The sequence below is a fragment of the Rattus norvegicus genome, chromosome 8, assembly GCF_021556685.1.
Source record: "Rattus norvegicus strain SHRSP/BbbUtx chromosome 8, alternate assembly SHRSP_T2T, whole genome shotgun sequence".
Classification (NCBI taxonomy): Eukaryota; Metazoa; Chordata; class Mammalia; order Rodentia; family Muridae; genus Rattus; species Rattus norvegicus.
The window spans coordinates 123,548,313-123,574,633 of NC_141541.1; the positions used below are offsets into that span (position 1 = coordinate 123,548,313).

Here is a 26,321-nt window from a genome sequence, read left to right on the forward strand (position 1 = left end):
TCACACAGTTGACATAAGGTAACAAGGCTTCCAAGAGGCTTTTCCTTCTATGCCTCTCCTTATCACCCAGGCACGGAGCTGACAGTTTAGGGCAGCCTGGATGTGGGGCAGAAGCAGAAGGAGCAGGACCAGGAGCAGGTGGGAATGTGGGAAAGAGCCAAGACAACCTCTGTCTGAGATCATCCACTCAAATACCTCCTACTCTCTAAACTGCAGCTTAAATACCACTGTCTAAGAAATGTGTTTCTGGGTCAGTACAATCAGGGCTGAATGAGTACAATGTACAGGACAATAACCAAGGTTGAGGCATTGGGGATAGAGGTAGAAAGACACGCGGAACGCTTGCTTGCCTGATTGCTCCTATAGAGACCCTGCCTCCCTCCCCCTCCCCCTTCTCCCCTTATCCTTACCTCTACAGGCTCATGTGTTTGAAAACTTGATTCCCAGCCGTTGGTGTTGTTTTAGAAGGTTTTGGACTTTCACCAAACGGAACCTTGCTAGAGACAGTGTCTTACAGGGCAGGCCTTAAGGTATATAACCTGTTTCCATGACCTCTCTGCTTCCTATGGTTGCAATATGACCAGGTCCTACCAGGCAGCATTCACCACTGTGACGGGCTGTGCCCCTAAAAACTGTAAGCCAGAATAATCTCTTCCTTCCTTCATCTGATTCTGGGCAAGTCGTTCTGTCACAGCAACACAAAGGTAACCGATCCATAATAGTGCCCGGTAAAACTGCACATCACTGGTTCTCAACCTGTGGTTCGTGACCTTTGAGGGTCAAAGACTTGCCTGCCTAAGACCACAGGGAAACACCCATATCTACATTATGATTCATCACAGTTGCAAAATCACAGTTATGAGGTAGCAATGAAAATACTGCCATGGTTGGTGGTCACCACAACTTGAGGATCAAGGGTCACAGCATCGGGGAGGCTGAGAGCTCTAGAGATTGCCACGGCCCTGTTGTTCCTATAGATCCTAACCTCCAATTCACTCTGCTCATTCTGACTCCTACCCAGACTTCCTTGAAACACCAGCCCTGGGCCTGAGAAGCAGAGGGAGTGGTCTCCGGAAATCTGCCACCTTATGTCCACTCGATGTCTCTGTCTTTGCATCGCCGATGAAGGATGCTAACACACTAGAGACCTAATGACGCCTTACAATTCAGCTTTGGTTCACCTGTCAGAGCTGTGATCATTTGTTATTAGTTCTTCTCTTGGGGAAAAAGGACATGGTTAGTAATCTCTAACGGGCAGAGGGTCATTGAAGACATCCATACGAATGCCAGAATTCTGGTTGTGTGTTGTCCATCTGCCCACCAGGTACTCATTAATGATCGGGCCAGAGTCTCCGACACTGTATTTGCAACATTCCTGATTGTCTACTCTAGGCATTAGGCATGGCACTGTCCTCAAACTACCCAGTGGGGCGGTCGGGGCATGCACATAAATGCTGAGTGATATGCCATTCCAGAAGGGAGCCAGGTATATGCTACGATGTGTGGGCTGAGGGTGGAGGGTGTGAGGACGTGTACAGAAACATGGAGGGTACAGGAGCTGAGACTATCTTTGAGTAGTTCTCTGACAGATGAGAACCACCCATGAGGCCCAGGAGGAACACACGAGAGGGAGAAAGAACACGGGGCCTATTTGAGGATGCTTTCCAGAATGTCTATGTAAAGGAACAGAGAGGAAAGCAGTTGGTAGTAGGTACTGAGATGACATAGGTAACAGACAGAGGGCCTATAATTCTTCCATTGACAGCAGTCAGCCACTTCAGTTACTGGGTCAGAGGAGAGTGAAAAGAATTTAGGCCAGACAGCTAAGAAGGCGGATTCGGTACCTAACGGGCATTTGATCCAGCCACCTGAAGAGAGACACTGCATGAAGAGAAAGGGAGGGAGAACACACAGACATGGGACGCTCTGACTCGCTGCCCTCTGAGCAAAGTGTTTGTTGAATCCACTGGCCAAACTCCAAGGCTGCAATTCTGTCTGATGTCACCGAAAACTAAAGTAATCTGAACCTCAGAGTTCCAGGAGCCACACTAGGAAAGCAGTCTTCTGAAGAGATACATTGATGCACTTGAAGGACAGGAAAGAAGAGAGCTGGCAAGGTTGCTCAGTGATTAAGAGCATTCGCCATGCTGGCAAAGCCCCTGAGTTAGGTCCCAACATACGACTGAACCTAACTCTAGTTTTCCAGGGGATCTGGCACCCTCTTCTGGCCTTCACAGGCACCACACACACGCAGTGCACACATCTGCATGCAGGCAAAAACACTCACACATACAAAACAAAGGCAAAATAAATCTTTAGCAAAGTGCAAAAGACAGACAACTTAGTAGTGGGGCCTTCAAGACACAAGTTTTTATTTTTAAGGTTTATTTTATTTTCAATTATGTGCAAGTGCGAGTGTGCCTGTGTGTGTGCATGCGTGTGTGTGAGTGTGTGTGCATATGTGTGTGTGCATGTGTGTGTGCATGTGTGTGTGTGTGTGTGTGTGTGTGTAGGTGACCTCTCAGAGGCCAAAGAGGATGTCGGATTACTTGGAGCTGGAACTATGAGGTAGTTTTGAGCCACCTGATATGGGTGTTGGAACCTGAACTCAGGTCGGCTGCAACAACAGTACATGCTTACCTACTGACCCCTAAAACACACATTCACCTTGGATAATAAAGTGGACTCTCTCCATCTTAGAGCATGACAAGGCCAGCTAGGCCAGGGTATGGTGTCGCAGAGGCAGTGGTGGCCATGACAGTGACACACACAAAATTAAAGAGAGATGAATTACTGAAATGACAGCCCACATCCCTACTACCTGCAGACACATTTGCATGGGGAGGGCTTGTTTGTCCTTGCTCTCCTCGGCCAGATCCACACAAAACACCATGTCACAAACTGGTTTGGCTAAGTGACCGAACGTTCCTCTCAGGAAGGACAATGGGCTCTCCATAGGGCAATGGTCAGGTCACCTAGTACCACAGGGATATACTGGTCACTGGCATAGGCTGCGCCACTTCCATGATTTCCTATGTTTGTGCTGTCAGACGAATAGAGCCTTACGTTCTAATACAGACTGATTTAACCTAGTTTTGTCCAGTCTTATGATCAAGCTAAACCGCCCCCTCACACTGCTCCAAGTCTACAACTTTCAACTTGTCAAGCAGAAGGGTGGGGGGAGGGAGAGAGAAGCCCTCTGTGGATTTTCTTAATAGGGACCCTTCTGCCATAAAGATCAGTTCTGCTCCATAAAGCCAAAAGTATTTACTATCTGCTACTATTTTATAGGAAAAAAAATCAGCCACCCCCCTGTCCTATAAATGTTATTTTTAATACCCTGTTATACAATAGAAGAATCTGGAGAGACTTCACTTTGGTCCAATGTGACTCTTTCTTTCCGCATATAAGAAAATATGATTCAGTATTTTTAAACTGTTACCTGTGTGACTTCTTAGTTGTGCCTCTGATTCATTAAATCATCTGCACAAAGTATCCATTTGTTACTGATTTGTTTGTGACTCCTAGCTACTCACAGAGAAGCTTCTCCTTGCTCATTCCTATCTACCTCTTTCTTCTAGTCTGAGGCAAGCACCTAAGCTGAAATTAACACATGGTGGTAACTGAGGAAGGTTCTAGAAGGCCCCTAGTTTGTAACCTTCTCTCTTTCTCTCTCTCTCTCTTCCTCCCTCCCTCCCTCCCTCCCTCCCTCCCTCCCTCCCTCCCTCCTGTGTGTGTGTGTTGACCGAGTAACATTTGTCAATCTAGAAACTTCAAAGAGGAGGTGGAGGGAGTCACAATAACAACTCAGGCCGGAAGGAAGTTTGGGGATGTGGCTGGATCTAAATAAGAGCCTCCCAGGGACGCCACAGAGTTGACCTCTGGGTTTCCACTAGACAAAGAGAACGGTAGATATGGGCACGTACTCACTCGGGTCTCCTTGGCTCAGAAACTTACATTAAGTGTTTCTTCCTGCTTATCCCCAAATAAGGGAGACTCCCATGCCTACTGAGCTCTCAAGACTTACACAATCCTTATATTTAATTGCCGGGAAGAGTCTACAGGGTAGAAACTGCTTTATAATAAGACTCACGTCCCAGAGAGAACTAACATTCAGGCTGTTTAATTTCCCAAGATTGACTCAGGCAATAAGCAAGCCTATTTGCAACAAGCTCTGTTTGAACAGGGTTCTCAGCCTTATGCCATGGTGTATCTAAACATTACCCAGTGACACACTAGTGAGACCCAGTGAAGAATGGCTTTGAGTAACCTCTCAATGTGTACAGCTCTTGTCTTTGTTGGAGGTGAGACCAGCATTTTGGTGGCCACCTCCTCGGTGATAACTACCAATTCTTTTTCTTTCTTATGAGTATAAGCACTGGCCCGCATGAATACATGTCTGGTAGCCATGGAAGCCCGAAGAGAGTGTTGGATCCTCTGGAACTGGGTTACAGAGAGTGTGAACCCTCATATACGTGCTGGCCACTGCCCTGGTCCTCTGCAAGAGCAGCCAGTGCTCTTAACTGAGTCAAACTGTAGGTTCTTGGGTGGGACATCTAAAGAGCCACACCAGAGGTACAGAGACCATTCTTATTCTCAGTTATGAACCATGGTGGGGCACTGCCCCTGAGTAGGCATGTTTTTCTGCTAGGAGAAGAGGATCTGATGTGAGACAGTACTCCAGAGACTGCTCCAGGGCCTCAGACATATGGGGATTCGGGGCATACTTCTGAAATTATTAGAATCTTCCACGAAAGGTTTCTTTTAACATAACATAAAATTAGAGACAGCTCTGGGTAGAATTTCCTAAAGGTTCTTTTTTTTTAAAAAAAAAAAAGGCTCTATTTACAATAGCAAATACTCTTAGCCTGGGCTTCGTGAGCACAATTCAGTGGTTCCTTGAACTTAATGAGCAAAAGGCCTCAGCTTCTCTGACCTTTAACTAAAACGTATTGTTTTTTTAAAGAGTTCTTTATTATTTTATGTGTATGATCGTGTACCTGCATGAATATATGTGCAGTGTGTGTGTGCAGTGTGTGTGTATGTGTGTATATATGTACAGTGTGTGTATGTATGTACAATGTGTGTGCAGTGTGTGTGTACAGTGTGTGTGTATGTGTGTATGTATGTACAGTGTGTGTATGTATGTACAGTGTGTGTGCAGTGTGTGTGTACAGTGTGTGTGTATGTGTGTATGTATGTACAGTGTGTGTATGTATGTACGGTGTGTGTATGTATGTACAGTGTGTGCGGTGTGTGTGAACAGTGTGTATGTACAGTGTGTGTGTGTACAGTATGTGTGTGTGTTTGTGTGTGTGAGTGTGTGTATACAGTGTGTGTGTGTGTGTGTGTGTGAGTGTGTGTGTGTGTGTGTACAGTGCCCTTGGGGGTGAGAAGAAAGTACTGGATGCTTTGGCATTAGAGTTACAGACGGTTGTGAGCTGCTTTGTGGGTGTGGGTGTTGCACTGAAGTATTGTGAATTATTTCTCAGTATTTGCTGTACCTACCATTATGTCACCAGTTGAGGCTTTAGGCATCTCCATAGCAAATCATATTTGAGAGAGAAACCTTGACAAATGCATGATTTACTCCTCACTTAGGCATCCTGCCTGTCCTTCCTTCTCAGGTCTGCTGCTGGATCATGCCCAAGCATTATTAGAGAAATACATATTCATCTATAAAAATATGAGATCATTGCCTTTGAGCGCTATAATATTTCAGACGCATTTACGAGTCCCTCTGAGCAATTCTACAGGCTTCATCTGACTTCAATTAGTCCACAGCGCACACGCACAAGAAACAAAGTGCCCTTGAAGGAAGAAGAGAAGGTATCCTAGCTCTGGCCTGTCTGACGGTGTTTCCTACAGCGGATTTAAGATCGACCCAGATCGACCCAGATCGACCCATCTCCCTGGGACGCGGGGAGCAGATGCCACAGGTGGATCTGCCTGCATTGGTGTATGGCTTTCCACCAAAGCAACTGGGGCTTCTGTTGACAGCTTTGCTTAGTCTGGGAAGGAGCTCTGTGCTGTGGTGGGAGGCCCTCTGTGATTCTCTTCTCAGGAAAGGCAAGCAGCGTACATTGAGCTCTGGTGCTAAGCGATGCCTAATGGGTGAGCGCTGTATGGCTTTACTGCCAACAGCCCTGAGTCGGGCTCTGTTTTACCTACCTAGAGGCAGGTATTGTGTTTAGGCTGCTCGTGACATGCTTCCTTTGTAAAGGTCGCTACGTCACCCCCCCCCACAGGTGTGGTATAAATAAATAAATCAATTTTAAAGTCGTCATTGAGGTAGGGACTTGGGATAGGGTGTTCTTCCTTCCCTTGGTGTATCTCAGTCTAGTGCCAGTTCCTCCCTGGACAATTGCCTACTCATCCTGTGGCTCCAGATGACCGTGGTGACATGTGAACACTGTCACACTTGGAGAGTCGGTGAGGTCTCTCCAATGATCTCTCTAGACGCCCTGCTGTGTTCATAACTATAGGCACTGGATCACCAAGGCGAGAAGAGAACCACCACCTAGGTCCCTTTCCACGGTACAGTTACATCAATGAAGTTTCCCTCCGAAGGCCTTCATTGGAATGACTCAAATGCTTTAAATATTAAAACAGGAGTCCATCTCTCAAGTTCAACTATGTTCATCAGGCTTCTATCAAGACATGAATAATAATCGATCTAGAATTTTAGTTTTAGTTTTTACTTTTCGCTTTAGCGTTTGAGACCCTGTCTCACGTAGCTCAGGGTATCGTCAAACTTAACATGTAGCCAGGGATGACCTTGACAGCCTCACCTTCAGAGTGGTAGCATTACGCGCATGCTACATGGATGATGTGGTGCTGGGGGTTGAACCTGGGGCCTCAGGATATGCTAAACGTACAGCCTACCAACTGAGCAGCACCCACAGGCCTCTACTTAGAGTGTTTTCGAGGCCTTGTTGGCCTCATTGTTTGGTTTTACTAAGTCATTTTGCTTTAAACCATTAGAGAATCTCAGTTTTAAGTTCTTTTCAGACACTAGTGTCAGAGGTGGGCATAACAGAGCACACAAGAAGTGAGGGAGTCACTTGTGTTCATCTCGTGTGTGTGTGTGTGTGTGTGTATTTGAGCACATGTGTGTGAGCATGTGTGTGCATGCATGTGTGAGCATGTGTGTGAACATGTGTGTGTGAGTGTGTTTATGTGCGTATATGTCTTTGCATTGTGCACAAGGCTTGATTTAGAAAGTAAGTTGTTTACAGAACTGTATAGCAGGGCATTCTCTCCTGAGTTTTTCTGTCAGACTGTACACTTTTATGGCATACTAATCTTTATCTTCTAAGGCAAAATTAAAGAAAATGAAAAAAATAAATTTGATATTTATCTTTCAAAAGTATTTACTTGTTCAGACTCTGAAATTGGCAAATTATTTCTTATTTTCAGCTAGATCTGGCCTTTCCTGTGGGACACGCACAGCAGAAAGTCTTGGATGACCTTGTGGATTCTGTGCTAGGGAGATTGTGTTATGAAAGGGAACAGATCACCTACACATCTAATATCTCACCCCTAAAATGGGGCAACTATGTGGAAAGAGGGCTCAGAGTATCAAGTGGGATTTCCAACTGGACACTTCTCAGCGTAGGATAGGAACCAAAAAAAAAAAGGAAAACAAACCAAAGATGTTGCATCTCAAGGTGTGCTGGTCAGCTTTAACCGTCAGCTTGACCCAAACTACAATCACCTGGGAAGGGATGAGGGATTGTCTACAGAGGGTTGGCTGGTCCGCAAGCATGTCTGTAGGGGATTGTCTGTCTTAATTAACTGTTGTAGGAAGACGCAGCCTACTGAGGGTGGCACCATTCCCTAGGTCGGTGGTCCTGACTGTATGAGAGTAGAGACATGGAGTTGAACATAAGTAAGCAGACAAGGAGCCCACATGCATTCATTCTTCTGCTCTTGACTGTGGATACGATGTGTCTCAAGCTCCTGAGCTGACCTCCTCCCAATGAGAGACTGTAACCTGAAATTATAATCCAAATAAAACTTTTCTGCCACAATTCGGGGGGGAGAAGGTGTCTGGTATTTTTATTGTGGCAACAGAAATGAAATTAGAACACAAAAGTATCTGAGACAGTAATACTTGGCCTCAGTAAATTATTACTCTGACTGTCCAATGAAATATAAATGCAGAAAAACACATAAAACAGGTGTCAAGCTCAATGAATTATTGTTAGGCAACATCTTAAAACCGCCAGTCTAGAAATACAATACATTTGCCAGACACCTCGTGAGTCTCATCAAGATCCCTAACTTAGCTTCAGACTGCTGTCCCCACCCCCACTTACCCAGAGCTCATGCCTAGAGTTGAAACTTGTTTGAGTTTTGTTGTTGTTGCCTTAATGGTTTTTATCATTGAAGTGAGCGTGCAAAGTTCTCACAGTACTAACAGGACTGAGTGAATGTTTACTTGCATACATAAATGCAGAATTTATATTTTTGAGGAATTCTAAAACCTTCCAGCAATTTTAATTAAGAAAAAAAAAAACAGCCAGGACTTTACAAAACATCTGATTGCAATATAATTGTAAAAACAAGTTCTGAAAGTGTCTTTATAAAAGCAATGCTCTGGTCTTGTCCTGGTCAGTTTTTGATGTTAACACAATCTAGTATCACCTGGTGGAGGGGAGGGGAGGGAAACCCAACTGAGGAACTTCCCAGATCAGTTTGGCCGTGGCCATATCTGTAAGCAATTGTCTTGATTGATGACTGATGACTGATGTGGGAGGGCCCACCCACTGTGGGCAGCACCATCCCCTAGGCAGGTGGGACTGGGCTGCATGAGAGAACTAGCTAAGCATGGTCCAGAGAGCTAGCAAGTAAGGAGCACTACTCTATAGTCTCTGCTCGGTTCCTGTTTGGGCTCCTGCCTTGACTTCCTTCAGTGATGGACTGTGCCCTAGAAGTATAAGCCAAATAAATCATTTCCTCCACAATTCACTTCAGTTACACCATTTATCACATTAGAAATCAAGCCAGAACAGTCCTGCTCAATCTATGTATTTTTGTCTAAGTATCTCCATGTATATATCCATGTATATGTGTGTATGTATGTATGTGTGTATGAATGTGTGTGTATATATATATACACATACATACATATATCCATTCATAGACTGTATATGTGTGTGTGCACGTGTGTGTGTAAATGGTTAGGTAGCTAAATAGGAAGGTAGGTAGATAGAGGATAAAAAGGTGGGTAGATAGATAGACGTGTGTGTGTGTGTTTGTGTGTGAGTGTGTGTATGTGTGTGTGAATGTGTGTGTGTGAATAAGTAGCAAAGTAGGAAGGAATGTAGGTAGGTAGGTAGATAGATGATAGGTAGATAGGTAGGTAGGTAGATAGATGATAGGTAGGTAGGTAGGTAGATAGGCAGAGAGGGTAAAAGTGGGAGACAGAGAGAGAATGCACACTCAGCTATTTTATTCACATATTCAGCTACAATTCACATATCTGGCTGCCATTGCCTGAATCTTTAAGCACCTTGTTGTCATGGTGCAGAATCCCTTGGCACCTTCCCATTCAAAGTGAGGTCCGGACCAGGAGCATGAGCACACATCAGCTAAGTGCTCGTGGAAAAGAAGAACCGCTGCCTCTGTTCTCAATTATCGCTATGCCTGAGTGTGCATTTGAACCTTCCCTAGGTGGCTCCTTCACACCTTAAAGGTGCTTCTGCACAAAGCTAGAGTAGGTTTCTTGCTGTTCTGCCTGAGACGGTGTATTCCTAAAACCCAGTCTCTTGGCGGCATCATTGGCCGAGTGCTGGCACGATTGTACTCGGACTGCCCAATGAGAAAACAACCCCCAAGAAACATTCTGGTCAATTAAACCAGCAGAGCAGTGTGGAATGAGATAGGATTCCCCATTCATCCTCTCAAATGAAAAGGAAGCAAATTCAAGCAAACAATTAAACATGATTTTAATTAAGCAACAGGAGTGGAAACTGGCTGGAGTCGCAGGACCGACTTTAACGGGTGCCGTGGCGACAGTGCTGGCTAAGCATGATGGGTAGATTTTTCTTTTCTTTTTTCTTTTTTTTCCCCAGAGCTGGGGACTGAACCCAGGGCCTTGCCCTTGCTAGGCAAGTGCTCTACCACTGAGCTAAATCCCCAACCCCTGCTGGGTAGATTTTGAGGATAATAAGGGAAAAGGCCCTCCCCCTGTGCACTTTAATTCCTACTGCAGATGTGTCAAGCTGAGCTGTCTCTCAGCTCCCCTCCCTACTGGACAGTCTCCTCTGCATGAGTTTCTTCTTGACTCCCCTTTAAATAAAGTTTAGTCCAGTGCAAAAGCCTCCTCTGGCTTACTCCTGGGAGGTGGGGGCAAAACCTCAAGCAGAGAGCTATAATAGAGAGGCAGACCATTTTAGCCGTTCTTGGCACAAAGTCCAAATACTGGGACGTTTCAAAGTCACTCTTTATGGGGGCTGGGAGATGCCTCAGCTGATAAAGTGCTTGCATTGTTAAGTAGGAATACCTGTGTTCAACCCTCAGAACCCACATTAAGAAGCTGGGAGTGGTGGCCTGTGTTTGCAACCCCAGTGGCAGGGAGACAGCAAGACGTGGATCCCTGGGTTGGGGATTTAGCTCAGTGATAGAGCGCTTGCCTAGCAAGCGCAAGGCCCTGGGTTCAGTCCCCAGCTCGGGGAGGGGGGGGGGGAGTGGATCCCTGGGCCTCACTGACCAGCCAACCTAGCCTACTTCGCAAGTAGCAGGCAAGTGGGAAACCTCATTTCAAAAAGAAATGATTGACAATGTATGAGGAATGCTGTCCTCTGGCCTCCACATGTACCCTGTGTCCACGCACGTGCACACACACGTGCCCGTGTGCGCACACACACACACACACACACACACACACACACACACGTTTGATATTGGAGTTAGCAGTTAGGGAATTGGGGAAGGGGCTGATTCTCCACAGCACAGCTTGGACCTGAACTGTTAGCCTTTAAGCCAGAGACCCTCAAACAGTCTGCCATGTTAGGTTAAAATCTGAGCAAGACCAACTTGATAACTAGAGTAGTAGGTTGGAGCAGAAGCAACCGAAGACCTGCAGGGAAAAGTAACCTGACAAGAAGCATGGTTAGGTATTTCCACCTGCAGCACAAACGCCCAGGTTAGGAGTCGTACTCACCACAAAGTTAATGCCAACAGAGACAGAACGTGGTCATTTCTTCACCTACTAGCCCAGGGTTTATGCCCAGAAACCCCTTTTTATTGTTAACACTCTTAATTGGCAGGCTCTACAACCTCCTACAGGACAAGGCTGTGGGTGTGTGTGTGTGTGTGTGTGTGTGTGTGTGTGTGTGTGTGTGTGTGTATGTGTGTAGGGTTCCAGTTTGGATTAATAGGGGCTGGAAAAGCCACCTTGAATGTGGGCTGCATGCTGCTGTGGGCTGGGGTCCTGAGCACTGGGGATCTTTCCTTTATGCTCGCCGACCCAGGATATGCTGTGACCCAGCTGCCTTGGTCTGGTCTGGTCTCTCCAAGTTTTCCTGATTGCTTGCCTGTCTCCTGCCCGTGGGCGTGGGGAGGTGGGGGTGGGTTATCATCTCCAGGGAGCTGGGCTGGTACTGGAAAAGAATGTGCCCTGTAACTAACATCAGTGTCTTCAGCAGGACCAGGTAATGCTCGACACTTCACGCCCTAAACTGTGGCCCTATTGCCTGGGTACCTTCTCGGTCCTTGTCACCACACCCTTCATTCACACTCTTAAGGTTTGCCCTAAAGCCACGGATGCCTGTCCTTTGCAGACACAGGACCTCACTGAACTAACTTATAATTAGTTGAAAACAATCCTGTTCCTATCAGGATTGGCCAGTGTCGATGAGGCTTGCTTGCTTGCTTTCTCCTTAATCATAGACTGAATTTTGGACCCCTCTGTGTGAGTGGCCTCTACCCACTAAGGTCTCTCCATCTGGAATACACAGGGAATACAAAGGAAGACACAAGACTCTAGCAGAAAAGCCATTCTTAAGTCCATTGGTTTCTGGTCCATATTGGGATATCCTGGGGGCTTAGAAAATGTTCCTGATACCAGGTCCGAGACCAGTTAAGCCAGGACCTGCAGAGTTAATGTGGAATTTATGAAACCTGGGAGCTGAACACTGCAGCCCAGTCAGTTATATAGGCCTGGCTGGGAAAACAGGCAAAATGTAACAGCTAAGTTTCAGATCCATTGTGTCTGAAATGATACTATGTTAGGCTTGTCTGGAGTTGGAGTTACAGGCAGGTGTGAGGCACCTGATTTGGAGGCTAAGAACTGACCCTGCGTCCTTTGGGAGAGCAGCAAGTGCTCAGAACCACGGCGTAGTCCTTCCAGGCCCATATATCTTTCCTTAAACGAGAAAGACGAATGTAAACTGTTTTACTAAAAGTCACCATTTTTATAGAATGTAAACTGTTTTATTAAAAGTCAACATTTTTATAGTGTGTATACGCGTGTGGGCGGGACACACGTTTGTGTGGGAGCTGGTGCATGCCCATGAGACAAGAGTCCACCTGAGGTGTTCCTCAGGAGTTAGTTATCCACCCTGGTTTTGAATCAGTGTTTCTTGCTGGCCTGGAGCTCAGGAAGTAAGCTGAGCTGAGGGAGTGAGCCTAGGGGATTTTCCTGTCCTCCGCCCCACCTCCCCAGGGGTGCATTTGCAAAGCAAAGGGCACCACACTCAGGTTTTTAATGTGGATACTCTGTCCCTGGTCCCTACCAACTATCCTGACTGAGCCATCTTCAGCGCTGTTATATTTAACAGGCACAATAAATAACCAGAGGGTTTACATAACAGTAGGCAGGAGCCGCTTCCTATCAGGAAGGACTTTCAAAGCCTGGTGGCTGGAGGGTGAGGAGTTCAGATTGCAAACCCTCTGGAAGTCAGCCTGGGCACAGATAGAAACCAGTTCACAGACTTTGCCAGCTTCTTGGAGAATTTTTCTTAAAACCCATTACACAGCAGGAAGCTCTTAAAGTAGCCCCTACAGTTTCCCAGCAGCCATTTGGCCATCACCCACAGGCGTGGAGTTTTGTGGGACACATGTGGAGAAGTTGGGTGGAACATAAACTTAGAGCCACTGCAATAGCGAGCCCTGGGGTCCTATCCAGTGGGTGCATCCAGGGCAGGCTGTGCACCAGATGCCCTGTTCCCCGCGATGACTCATGGAGGACAGGGTTCTCTAAGTGCATGATCACAGCCCCCACTACCACCATAGCTACCTTCGGAACACCGGCCTGGGGGGGTGGGGGGAACAGTTTACGAAAAGGAGCTGTTTTACCTTGAGTTATTTCACATACAGCCTATGCTGGGCCTGACTGAGCTGCGGTGCAGTTTGTATATTTCTTTGTCCAGGCCGGTTGTGCTGGAGGATTTGGGGTAGGCTCTCTAGCCAAGGTTTGTTCACAGTCAGAGGCTCTCTCAGCTCTGGGTCAGCATTCAAGTGATGGAGTTGTCTTCCGGGAGACACCTGCACTGATTTCAACCCACAATTTTCTACATATTGGAACAATTGTTCTCAACCAAATTTTCAAACCTCTTCCTTCCTTCCTCCCTCCCTCCCACCCTCCCTTCCTTCCCTTCCCCCTTGTTTCCCCTCAATGCTGAAACACTCCTCTGAAAAGCGCCTGTTCTGAGGACTGAGGGCCCAGTCTGAAGGCAAACTGTAGCCCCAGGCTTACCACAGCGCCCGCCCCCAGCTCTTCTCCTGGCTTGTGTGCAAGACCTAAGGGGCCTGGGATGTAGCCCGGTTAGTAGAGTGCTTGCTAGCCCCGCATGCAGGGAGCCCTAGATTGGTTCCCCCACACTTCAAACACCAGGCTTAGTGGAGCAACATGTAAGCTCAGCACCTAAGAGCAGAGGCAGGGAAAGAGGAAGGCCAAGGTCAGGACTGGGACGGTGGGACAGTTAGCTCAGTTGGCAGCGCACCAGCTAGGCATTCGTGAGGTCGTGGGCTGGATCCTGAGTGGGTCATAAACTGGGCATGGTGGTGCAGGACTGCCATCTAGGCCCCCGAGGAGGAAAGGCAGGAGGGTAAGAAGTCCAAGGGCATCCTCCACTACATAAAAGACTCAAAACCAGCCTGGGCTGTATGAGAATCTGTCTGAAAACCGAGAACGAAAACAAAACAAAGACAAAAACAACACCCAAACCCCCTCATAGGCCAAACCCTCAATCTCTTCTAAGAAGCTGCTCGCCCAGTGCTGGGGCCGGACAGCCTCAACCTGAGTTTAGGGGTGCAGGGGGCAACACTTCCAAACTGCTCTCGCTTGGAAGGCCCTGAAGCCAGCCAAGTGTGCAAGGCATCTGGTGCACACAGAACGGGCTTACTGGATGGCGTGAAGCCCCACCGTTAAAGCTGCAACGGGCCCAGAGGGAACCAGCTGGCTGAGATGCACTGCTAGCAAAGTTAAACACAGACAGGAAACCACATGTCTGATACTGTTGGGGGGAGGGGGGGGAGAAAAAGGAAAAAAAATCATTTGTCTTCCTGCCAGCGTGAGGCTTGAAAACCGAAAGGCTATTTTAGTTTAAAAAGAAATTCTGCAACAATCGGAGAGGAAGAAACCAAGCACTGTGGTTAGGAGTCCTTGCTCTCTTTCCATCTCCCAGTACCTCAGGTGAACCTACGAGATGGCTCAAGTCTGCAGGCAACAGCCGCGTGCAGGACTGCAAAGCACACAGCTACGTGACACAAAGAGCAACTGCCCTACAGAATCATAAAGGTTGTGCTTGGGGTCAGAAGTGGTTTGGAAAGTCCTGGTTTCTTTCTTTAAAAATAATTACTTATTTTGTGTATGCATATGCGCTCTCTCTCTCTCTCTCTCTCTCTCTCTCTCTGTGTGTGGAAAAGAGCTTGAAATTTGAGAGAGCGAGAGAGTACACAGGAGAATCTGGAGGGAGGAAAGGGGAGAGGAAAATGATGTATTATAATTTCAGAACATAAATTATCATTTAAAAAGAGGAACAACAATCCCTAGGCAGAGAACATGTAGAACTTCTTACTTCCACCAGCAGAAGCACCCAACCTCCAGCCAGGTGCTGGATACAACCATATGTAGCCAAAAAGAGCCATTGTAAGCCACCCAACGCTAAATCATACACCTCCTTAGACCATGTTTGTTTTGAGATAAGGTCTCATGTAGCAGAGGCTGGCCTTGAACTCGGAGTCTGATCTTCCTGCCTCCACCTCCCGGGAGTTAGGATTACAAGTGAGGGCCAGCATTCTTGAGATTATGTCACGTTGGGGCTCAAACTCACGGCCTCAAACATGGTAGACAAACACTTTCCCAACTGAGTTATGTCCCCAGACATGATCACAAGATTTTCCTTTCTGCAATTTCCTTTTCTGAATCCACAGCAAAGTTCTCAGTCATGAGCTCCATACATGACCGTGCCATACTCGATGTCAAAACACGTGACTGGCACAGAAGTTAATGTGGCACAGCGTCCCCGACAGCCTTCTCTCCCACGATACCAAACCACAGCTATGATGACCTGTGTGACACACTGCTTTTCACCTTAACGCAGTTCAGATGGGGAAACATCAGGGCAGAGGAGAACTTACCAGTCTTCGTGCGTGCGTGTGTGTGTGTGTGTGTGTGTGTGTGTGTGTGTGTGTGTGTGTGTGTGTATGAGTGTGTGTGCACTTGTATGGGGGATGGGGCATGTGTGTGAGCACATGCAAGCACACACACACACACACACACACACACACACACACGAGTGAGCATTGGAGGAACCCATCTTCCATCACTCTTTCACTGTAGGCTCTCAATTTACCCCAGAGCTTGCCAATATGGCTGGCCTCAAACTGACTGGCTGATTTGTTAAGAGACATCGTGGGTAAAGGATTCTTTTTCCAGGCATGGCGGCTGGTAGATGCTTTTAACTCCAGCACTCTCGAAGCAGAGGCAAGTGGATCTCTTGTGATTTTCCGAACCAGCTTGGTTTATATAGTGAGTTCCAAACTAGCCAGAGCTACATAAGGATGTCCTATGTCCAAACGAAGAGTCCTATGGAATAGTCCCAGTAGGTCCTATGGAATAGCAGCAAGCAAGCTTAACTGCTGAGTCACGGTCAGTGACACCCCCTCTACACACACACCCTACACAAGGGCTTTCATGGTATAGTGTCCCGAAGGCCCTGTGATGAAGCAGATGCTAGAGACACTGAATGGTGCTCAAGAGCCCCATTCAGATGTGATCCTGGGCTGGGCTGCCCCATTCAGAAGCATACTCCTTACCAGGGAGGCACAAGTAAGACAGGAGTGCTCGATGGCGTTCTCTAGAAAAGCCACGCCCCTGTTGCAGATAAGAGCCGTTGACTAGTGGATCAGAGCTGACTGATGGTTGGGTTAGAGTGCTACAGGTGCAGATTGGAGATTATCTTAGGATATCTTCATTCCCCTTTCTCACTAACCCTAGGATCTGACCCGACATCCTTTGAGGACCAGGTAGAACCTTTGGAATGAGTGAAGTGACTTACAGACCTCTCACTTTCAGCATCTCAGAAACTAACATGGCATCAGCCAGGGCCTGAAACCATCAGGACAGATTTCTCTGCCCTGCCATAGCCAGCCCACCTGTTGCTCGCCCTACACCCTACAATGTACTTACTAATAAATACCTCAATATTTAGCTGTCTTTTGTTCTAGAACTGTAAAAGGCTGGTGTAACCGTTTCCACTGGAACATATATTCCAGGCCAACCTGAATCTGTACTGCCAAGCCATACCCATTCCTCCTTGTCTCAGAATAAACTCTCTTATTCCTTCTGGAATAAAAAATGTTGTGTTGATTAGTTTGAGTTTTCTATCTGGTTTTTGTCAGCCTAACCCATGCTGAAGGCATGTGAGAAGAAAGAACTCCAACTGAAGAGCTGCTCCCATTAGATTGGCCTCTGGGCACGTCTTGATTAATTATTGATGCGGAGGGCTCAGCCCACCATGGTCAATGCCACCTCTGGTGGTCCTGGGTATATAGAAGAGCAGGCTAAGCATACTGGGAGAGGAAGACAATCAGAAGCAACTCCTCATAGCTTCTGCTTCAGTTCCCTGCCCTGGCTTCCCTCAGTGATGAACTAGTGATGGAACAGAAGCCAAATAAACCCTTTTCTCCTCAAGTTGTTTTTGGTCAATCTTTGTCCCTGCAAGACAAACCTAACTGGGATAGCAGTGTTTTTACAAAGGTGACCTCTGTGATAGCTGCCGGGGACTCCGGAGTCCTGACGATAACCCAGAGATGCAGTCAACAGCACTAAGCCGGGAGCATGGCGTGGCTAGGCTGCCCTGAGCAAGCTTTCTGTGGAAGTGAAGACTAGCTCGGAGCGCGATCCCTCCAGTCTCACCGGATCTGAAAGGCACTGCAAGCCCTCCCACTCCCATTTAGCAGCTTCCTGCTGTGATCCAGAGTCAAAACACGAACAAACGTACCTAATTTGTAATATTATCCGGCTGTGGTTAGCTTTGATTGGAAATCCTAGACCCAGCATGCTCCCTTTGACTGGGGAAGGTAGGTGGAGAGAAAAGAGGCACAGATTAAAACAGAGCCAGCCTTTCCAGTGTGCCTGTGGTGTGGTGCCCGGGCTACTGGATGCTCTGTTCAAAGGGCCTGACTAGAGCTCAGCTGTGGAGCCCAGATGCTAGAACAGACTGGAAGGCAGACAACACTTGCTTTAACATCAAGGAGGTAGACAGTGAAGGTTCTGTGGAGCTCAGTGTCCAGTGCGCCCTCCTTGCTGAGTTCTGAGTCATCAAGAAAACTTGCCTCAGCAACAAGATGTGCTGGGGACAGACGCGGCTCAGTAGATAAAGCTCTTGCTGCCGCTCAGCATAGAGAACAGAGTTCAGATCACTAATACACTTGTAAAAGCTGGGTAGGCTTGGTGCCCAGAGTAATCCTGAGACTTGGGTGGTGGAGCAAGGGAGTCAGGAGTTCAAAATCACCCTCGGCTAGATATCGAGTTTAAAACCAGCCCGGGATACATAAGACTTCATCTAGATAGGAAGGAAGCCCAGTGGTGAGTTCTGAGTTCAGGGAGAGCCTGCCTCAGCACAGAAGGTAGAAAGTGATCGAGAAAGAGAACCGGTGTCACCCTTGGGCCTCCACGTGCATGTGTACACTCGTAGGCAGATGTGCATACACACACGCTCAGACACCACATGTACACATACAAAACACCAGAAACGAAACAGATAAATGTCTTGCAAAACTGGTGTGCCATCTTGCGGTCACAAGACAGCCAGCCGCTCCTGATGAACTCTCCCTTCCTACACCTTAGACTACCCTTCCGTCTGGCACCCATCAGGTTTTGCCTGATGGATGGCTGCCACCTGGCCACCATGACACCCCCTCTTCTAATTTGCATTCTCAATTTGGATGAGCACTGGGTAGGTTCTCAGGTCCTCCAGCTAAAGAGATCTTCGGAGAAGTCGAGGGAGAGTTGGGGACAGCTATGAGGAGTGGGCAGTTTTGGGCTAGTGTTCCCTCTGTGTCTGCCGCTCTCTCCTCCTCCTCTTGGCCAGTGCAGGATGCACTGAAGCCACCAGACACTTCCCAAAGCCTGCTTCCATGGGGGGGTGGGGGGGGGGAGATGGCAGAGCAAGCAAAGATCCCCTTTTTAAAACATTTCCAGACATTCCCAGCCTTTTGACAATATGAACTACAGAGTTCATGCTGGAGAACCATACGATCAGTCGCGCCCAAAGTAAAATAGTAAACAAATCGCGAAACACACCTCACAAGGTCTTAAGTAAGTCTATGATACTGCTTCGGTCTCTATCCGTAGCTATTCTGCCCTGCGTGGAGCCTGCAGGCTGCAGGCTGGGGATGCCTGGATGGCTTTCTGACTAGATGACAAGATCTCTCTGTAATCCGTCCCTTCTTCTAAAGGGACTGGCATGCAGCAGGTTAAAAAAGAGACCTGACTGTTTTGTCTGTCTGTCCATCTATCTGTCCTTCTATACATACAAACATAATACATACATACATACATATATACATACATACATATATACATACATCTAGAGGTTGAGGCACTGGAGTAACATCATGCCTTCAAACACTGAGGGCACCCAACACGCATACTTTAAAGGATTTGGGTCAAGGTCGTGGCTATTGATTTTAATTGGAAGTCACAAAACAAGATGGCGTGCCATCTTGCAGTCACAAGACAGCAAGGCAGGAAAAAAAACCACCCAGATTTTAAAAAGCAAGACTATGAGCCCCAGTAGGAACTGTGCCAAAGGGCATGAGGGAAGCTCCTGGGGGTCAGAGAGAGGGTCTTTCTAGACCACGGAGCCCTTGACACGTCGTGTGCACTCCTTAAGCTCCAGCAGCTGTGTCTCTCATAGGCTGTTTTGTTTCAAGGAAATAGCAGAGGAATGCTATAGTAAAGGAATGCTAAAACCGCCATGATGTCGGAGAGTGACCATGCCTGCAATCCCTGTACTCGGGAGGCTGAGGCAGGAGGATACCAAATTTGAGGCCAACCAGGGTTGGACTCGGTGAATTTCAGGCTAACTTGAGCAGCACAGTGACTGTCTCAAGATAAATAAATAAAGATACAGGTCAATTAATTAACTAAAAGTATCTCAGTAACATAAGTGCATTCTTTATTTACCCATAGTTCTATAGAGAACGGAATCTTAGACCAGCCGGCCCAGGATAACCGATCATGCTGCGCTAAGAGATCTTGCCTCCAAAAGCAAGGTGCATGACTGCTAAGGAGTGACATCCAAGGCTGACTAATGGATATCATACACGTGAGTGCAAACGTGCACATAGACTGTGCACGCGCCCACACACCTATGCACACACACACACACAGAGAGAAAATACAATTTAAATTATACTGATAACTACATGGCTGACAAAACTCCAGCTGCTGCAGATGTCCTGAGAATGAGCCTGGGGAACCATTGCTCTGGGGGAAAGAACTACTTGTCAAGGCCAGGTACAAAGATGGCTCCGAGGGATCAAATCTGACACTGTGACCCCGGGATGATTGCTCACCTTCATTAAAGATGATGTAATCGTTACACTCCTCTGTGTTACAGGAGCACATGAAGAAGGTCTCGCCCGCCCTTTTCTTTTCCTTCATGACGCACGTGGGAGAAGTGGCATCTTCCAGAGTGAAGCCGTGGTAGGTGAACTTGGGGTCGTGGCAAACGGTCTCCAGAGTAATGTTCTTGTCGTTCTTCCTCCTGGGGCGTTTGTTGAAGACGAGAGAGAGAGAGAGAGAGAGAGAGAGAGAGAGAGAGAGAGAGAGAGAGAGAGAGAGAGATGGAAAGAAGGAAGAATGAATGACCAGTCTCCGGATAGAACAATCAAGTCTGTGCATTCCTCAGGAGTGGTTTCCACTAACGGCAGTCACTTCCGGTTCCCCAACATTCTCGAGCTGTCCCAAACTCTCCTCGCTCATCTCCCTCCACCTTTTGCTCACCTCAAAGCCTGCTTATGATTATAAACAAGACAGCTCTCCTTGGGGAGAGCTCTACCTGAAACGTGAAGCATCACCCTTACTGGGGTCCTTAGAGAGGGGAAGCTGTGGAAAAGAGAATTCCCGGGGACCTGGGTCATTTTAAATCTCCCACTCCTAGGGCGCCACAGGACCACGCTGTGCCTCTAGCTGGTGCGGCAGAGTCCGTGTCCTGACCAACCAGAGAGTTCTTAAACAGGCTTCCTAGGGACATGGTTGTAGGTCTTTTTCTTACCTTTGGTGTGCATGTCTGTGGACATGTGCATGTGGAGGCCAGAGGTCAATCTCCAGTGCTATTCTGCAGATGTCCCTGCTGATTATTGAGACAGCGTCTGTCTGTCACTGACCTGGAACTTGTCGATTTAGCTAGACTAGCTGGCCAGCAAGGCCCGGGCATCCTCTCCTCTTGTCTCTGCTTCCAGAGCACTAGATGATTCTAGGAATCAGACTTAGGTCCTCTGCTTGTGCGGCAAATCCTTTACCGACTACCGAGCCATTTCTAAAGCCCATGATCTGTTTTTCCTGCCTGATGGTCACAAGTCACTCTTTGTGTGCGGGGTGGGAGCAGGGACACATTTCATGCCAATGGCTGGTCCCAAAAACAAAATGGGAAGAAAGATCCTAAATAAAGAAATGCAAGTTCCTGAATTTGAGAAAGGGGTGGGAGGGAAGACAAATAACTCTGGAGAGGATGGCAGGGTGTTCTTCCTTTCCAGAACAGAAAAATAGGAGTGGTTTGTGCTGCGGGAAATGGGTTCTCTCTTTGTCATGTTTTGCATGTTTGGAGACTAATTTGGCCACCAGCAGGGCATATATTTTGAGAAATGCCAGGCGATTGGTTCTCCATGCACATCACATTTATTTAAACGTTAATTTGCCAATTATTTTAATCTTCTGCGCACCTCTGAGTGCCTGCATGTGCACCACATTCATGGTGACTGCCAGGGGAGGCCAGAAGAGGGCATCTCATCTCTTAGAAATGGAGATACAGGAGGTTATGAGCCACCATATGGATGCTGGGAGACGAAATGAACCACCTGGGGGTTAGGGGTTCAAACACAGGAGCCTATGGGGTGACATTTCATATTCAAACCCCAAGATGAGGCATTCTGATAATATATTTAATAACTGATGGGGGGGGACAGGAACATTGGTATCTGTATTTGGGGTTGGGAGGGCAACGGACAGTGACTCTTGCCGTGAGCACACACGACTCAGAACGACAGATAACAAGGTGTTACGGTTTGAATGGGAAACACGCCCAGCAGGCTCAGGTCAGGTGTATGAATGCGTGATGTCCAGGTGCTTCAGTGTCTGCTCCCCACATGCTGATACCAGAGGACTGTCAGCCATGTCTTTTCCCTGCGTGTTGGACTGTATCCCCCTAGAACCCAAAACGAGCCTTCCTCCTGAGGCTACCTTGGCCAGGTTTTGGTCACAGCATTGTCCACAGTGATCTGGAAAGCAAGCCCCCTCTCTCCAAAGGCCCCCTTCTTACCACACGGCCACGCAGACTTCCTGCGGCTTCTCACAGATGGAGGTGACGCTGCAGTTGCTCATGCAAGACTTCTGGTTGTCACAAGTGGACAGTGTCACGTCGCAAAACTTGCACAGCTGTGGAAGCTTGACCGCACCGCTGTTGTCACCCGCCATCAGATCGCTGTTAACTGAGGAGAGGGAAAGAAAGAGCAAAGGTTATCCCACTCTCTCACGGCCTGAGTGTGGTCCCAAGAGAGAAGCAATTCCTGAAACCTGTCCTCTCACCTCTGCACAAAGGACACGGCGTGTGTGTCGATCATCCGTAGTAAATAAAGGAAAGAAGATGGAGAAAGGTACTTAAAAAAAAAAGGTCTCTCTTCAGAGGTAAGAGTTCCCGGATGCACGCACACATGCATGCCCATTGTGTGGTAGTGGTGACACAGATGTACAGTAGCTTGTGTGGTAGTGGTGACACAGATGTACAGTAGCTTGTGTGGTAGTGGTGACACAGATGTACAGTAGCTTGTGTGTTCTGTCCACGGTGGGCATAAGGCATGTTTTCCATGAAAACCTTATCAATCAATAAACAAACAGATTGTCCCCCTGCCCTAGGTGTCCCAGGTTCTCTTGAAGAAATTCTGGTTCACTGGGGCTGGGTATGAGGTTCAGTTCCTAAATCATGAAACTGGGAGTTCCATCCTCGAAACTGTCTAAGTTGGGCGTGGTGGTGCAAACCTGTGATCCAAGCCCTTAGGAGGTAGAGGATGGAGGTCAAGAGTTCAATTTTATCCTCTGCTATATATTGACTTTAAAGCCAGTCCAGGGTACATCAGACCCTGTCTAAAATAAACAAGTAAATAAATCAGACCAGGGCAAGGGGAACCAATTAGAGGTGTGCACATTAAGACGGAGACACTAGAAAAGTCATTGCCCAAGTAGGCAGAGCAGTCACCACCACAGTGAAATGCAGAGGCGGCAGAAACAGACGCTAACAGTTGAGCTGATGTGGTCCTAGAGAGGCTACTATCCCCTCCAAGGTGAGGAATGAGGGATGAGGAAGTGATGGGGGTTGTGGTAAGAGATGTAGGGGGCCACTAGCAGGTCCTCAAGGTGGAGTCAATTTTCCACGTAGAAGAGTGAAGAAGGGGCTGAGGGCAATGGTGGAACCATTCCTTGTGCAAAGGCCCTGACAGTCACCCCGGTTCCAGTTCCGTCATCTCTCAGTCCTCATCTTGGAGGGTATGACAGCCTCCCTAGAAACACATCAGCTTAATCCTCGGTGTTTGTTTCCGCCACCTTTGGTCTCTGATTAAATGGCACTCTTCATCCCAAAAATGGGCAGCTAGGAACCGCCTAAAGCTTCTGTTTTATTGTGGGTCAAACGATGTGGGTCACACGCTCCCATACAGCCTGTCCGCCAACATTCACGTTTCCAGGAGCCTCCGTCTACCTTGTTCAAACACTGTCGGTCCAGTGTGTCAAAGAGCATCCGCCACATAGACCCACATAGAATCTGTGTTAGTTCCTTTTCCCACTGACCAAATACCCCGGAAAGTAGCAACTTAAAGAAGGAAGGCTTCGGCTCATGGTTTGAGGGTATGGTCCACCACGGTGAGGCCTGGCAGCAGCACTGGGAGGCAGTTGGTGACATGGTATGTTGTCAGTAAGCAGAGAAGGACTGAGTTTGTTAACAACAGCTTGCAGTTGATGGGGTGCAAGGCTGCTATGCACTCTGGGAAACTGAGAGGAGTTAACACGTATTCTTTGCTGCACTAGGATTGGACACTCGGGCTGTGTGTGGCTGTAGGACAGATGCCTGTCCTGAGGCAAATGGGAAGGACTTCTGCAAGAGGTCTCCTTCAAGAGGTCTGAGAAGGGCCTCACATTCTCTCCCTATGTTAGCTTAACTCCTGCCCAGAGGGTACCAGCAACATTTCACCCTGTGACCTCCTTTGTTGCCTGGGCACAACACCTGTTTCCTGGGTCTCTAAAAATACAAACTTATATATTTAAGACTTGCTTTCTTGTGGTGACAGTAAACATAGAAGAAGAAGAGAAAAAAAAAAGCAAGCCCATTCATCCCTTTCAGGCCTCTAGTTTATTTCAGGAAGTGTATTTTTAGGTAAGAAACTATTTTGAAATCCTCAATGTCTTCCAGACCATTCTCTGCTTAGCTAAAAATATAGGCATCAATGGGCTCTGAACCTTGTTTAAATTTGGTATCAACATAACAATAGATGATATACTATTTTTTCTGCAATGGTTATGTTTGGATCCATTTGTGAAACAATTCATTCGATCCCTAAGATTTTCCTACAAGATAATAAAGTAAAGAAATAGGAAACTGTATTTCCTACGGTCAGAATTTATTTTTTCCTCTTGGTACTGGGTGTGTTGGGAATAAACATTATTTGCTGGCTGAGGGATCGGGAGGGGGGGCCTCCGATGGTCTTCTCAACAGATAATGAAGTCTTTGGGCGACAGAATTTAGCCATTCAGCCTTCTAACATTTTAAGATCTTAACCTAGATCGGTGGTCAGCAGCTTTTGCCACTGTGGAGAAGACGGTACGACAAACTGCAAAGCTTGGTTGGATTTCAGATGTCCTGGCTGAATGCTTTTGCTCTGAAGGTGGCCTAGGCCTTGGGTTTCTATGAGAATGGCCCCCATAGGCTCATCGACTTCAATACTTGGTCCCTAGTTGGTGAAACTCTTTGGAAAAGACGAGGAGGGTAAGTTTGGTCTTGGAGGGACTGGGTGTGGTGGGATTTGAGGTTTAAAAAGCTACCAGCGATCTCAGTGTGCTTCCTGGCTGCTACCTGTGGATCCAGATGTGAGCTCTCAGCTAACCCTACCACTATGTCTTTGTTCCACCATTACGGACTCTGGCCCGCTAAAACCATCTAAAGCCCGATTAAATACGTTCTTACATAAGTTGTTGTAGTCATGGCAATGGATGTCTCTATGCTCATGTGGGTGTGGGTACCTCTGAAAGTCAGAAGAGAGAGCTGGAGCCCCTCCGGAGATGGAGTTACAAATGCTTGTAAGATTTATGAGTTCTGGGAACTGAATTCCAGTCTCTGCAGAAAAACTATGCACTCTTAACTCCTGGACAGTCTCCAGTCCCCAGGCCTCTGGATTTTTTTTTTTTTTTGAGGTTACACAGATAATAGTGTGCAATGGAGACTAAGATTACCGAGCTAGAATTAATCGAGGGGAAAAGTTCACGACAAACACACATCAAGGGGCCACCAAATCGAGGTGTGGACAGGGGTGAGTGCCTAGGGCTGGTGCCTGGAAAACATGCCTAAGAGGAAAGAAAGAGAAGGAGCCATCAAATATTTAGGGAGAGAAAGAAAAGGAAGAAAAGGGAGGAAGGAGGAAGGGCGAGGGGGTAGGAAAATGGGAAGGGGAGGGAAGAGAAGGGGAGGGGAGGGGAGGGGAGGGAAGGAGGGAGGGGGGACTAGGAGAGCAACTCAGAAAGCTCCTGATGTTCTGTGCCTGAGCTGACCGGACCACCATGCCTGCTGCCCTCCAAGGAAGGCTGAGAAAGTCTTTCCATTGACCCTTGAGAGAAAGGCGAACAGCACCCCACACTCACTTTCGGAAGTGCGGGCAGGTGGAAGGGCAGTAGGTAAGGGGACCGAATACTCAGTGTCAGCTGGGGGCATACTTTGTCCTTTATTTATTTCATTTTCCCATCATTACAGCAAAAGGTGCCCTTGTCTAGGTTTGGTTGGACTATTTTCTTTCCTCCTCCTCCTCTTCCTCCCCCTCCTTCTCCTCCTCCTCCTCCTCCTCCTCCTCCTCCTCCTTCTCCTCCTCCTTGGGTTCCTTTATGAAAACCTTACAAAAGGCATGATCGATTCAATTCACCCTGGCCTGGTAACCCCTGACAGAGGTTAGCTGACAGAGATCACTGTCCACTAACAATATCATGGGTTCCCGGAAGCCTATAAACCTTCAACCTTTCCTCTAGGCCAATACTCTCTTCCCCGTGTGTGACAGCAGCCCTCTGGCTTTTTGTGTCACTGTTTGGCTGGACAGACACTTTCAGACTACAGCACTATTTGTCAGTTGTGTTGGCCTCACGTCGTTCTGATAGAAGCCTCGTGAACTCACTCTGGAATAGGGAGCAGGACGACACCAGCTTTTTTTGTTCAGGTCACGATCTCAAGAGGTTCACATGCCCTGGCAGCAACAGGTGAATCCCCAAGCCTCCCTCTGTGTCCTGAAGACTTCCTGAGGTCGTGAGGACAGGTGGAGGGAGGCAGTCGAACTGCATATGCCCGTCCCGGTCCCTAGGAAGAACCTGTGCCAGCCATGTCCTTAGCATCGAG

At 47.6% G+C, this 26,321-nt stretch overlaps 1 protein-coding gene across 2 annotated transcripts in view; it reads right to left on the reverse strand.

Annotated features, from left to right (window-relative positions):
• The window catches only part of Tgfbr2 (transforming growth factor, beta receptor 2), an 88,483-nt gene that overhangs the window by 22,862 nt on the left and 39,300 nt on the right, over positions 1–26,321 (reverse strand). For both annotated transcript variants that reach the window (XM_087563925.1, NM_031132.4), the window contains 2 exon segments: positions 22,002–22,170; positions 20,038–20,228 (listed from right to left, as the gene is read on the reverse strand). In XM_087563925.1, coding sequence (XP_087420051.1) covers positions 20,038–20,228; positions 22,002–22,170 — 360 coding nt within the window.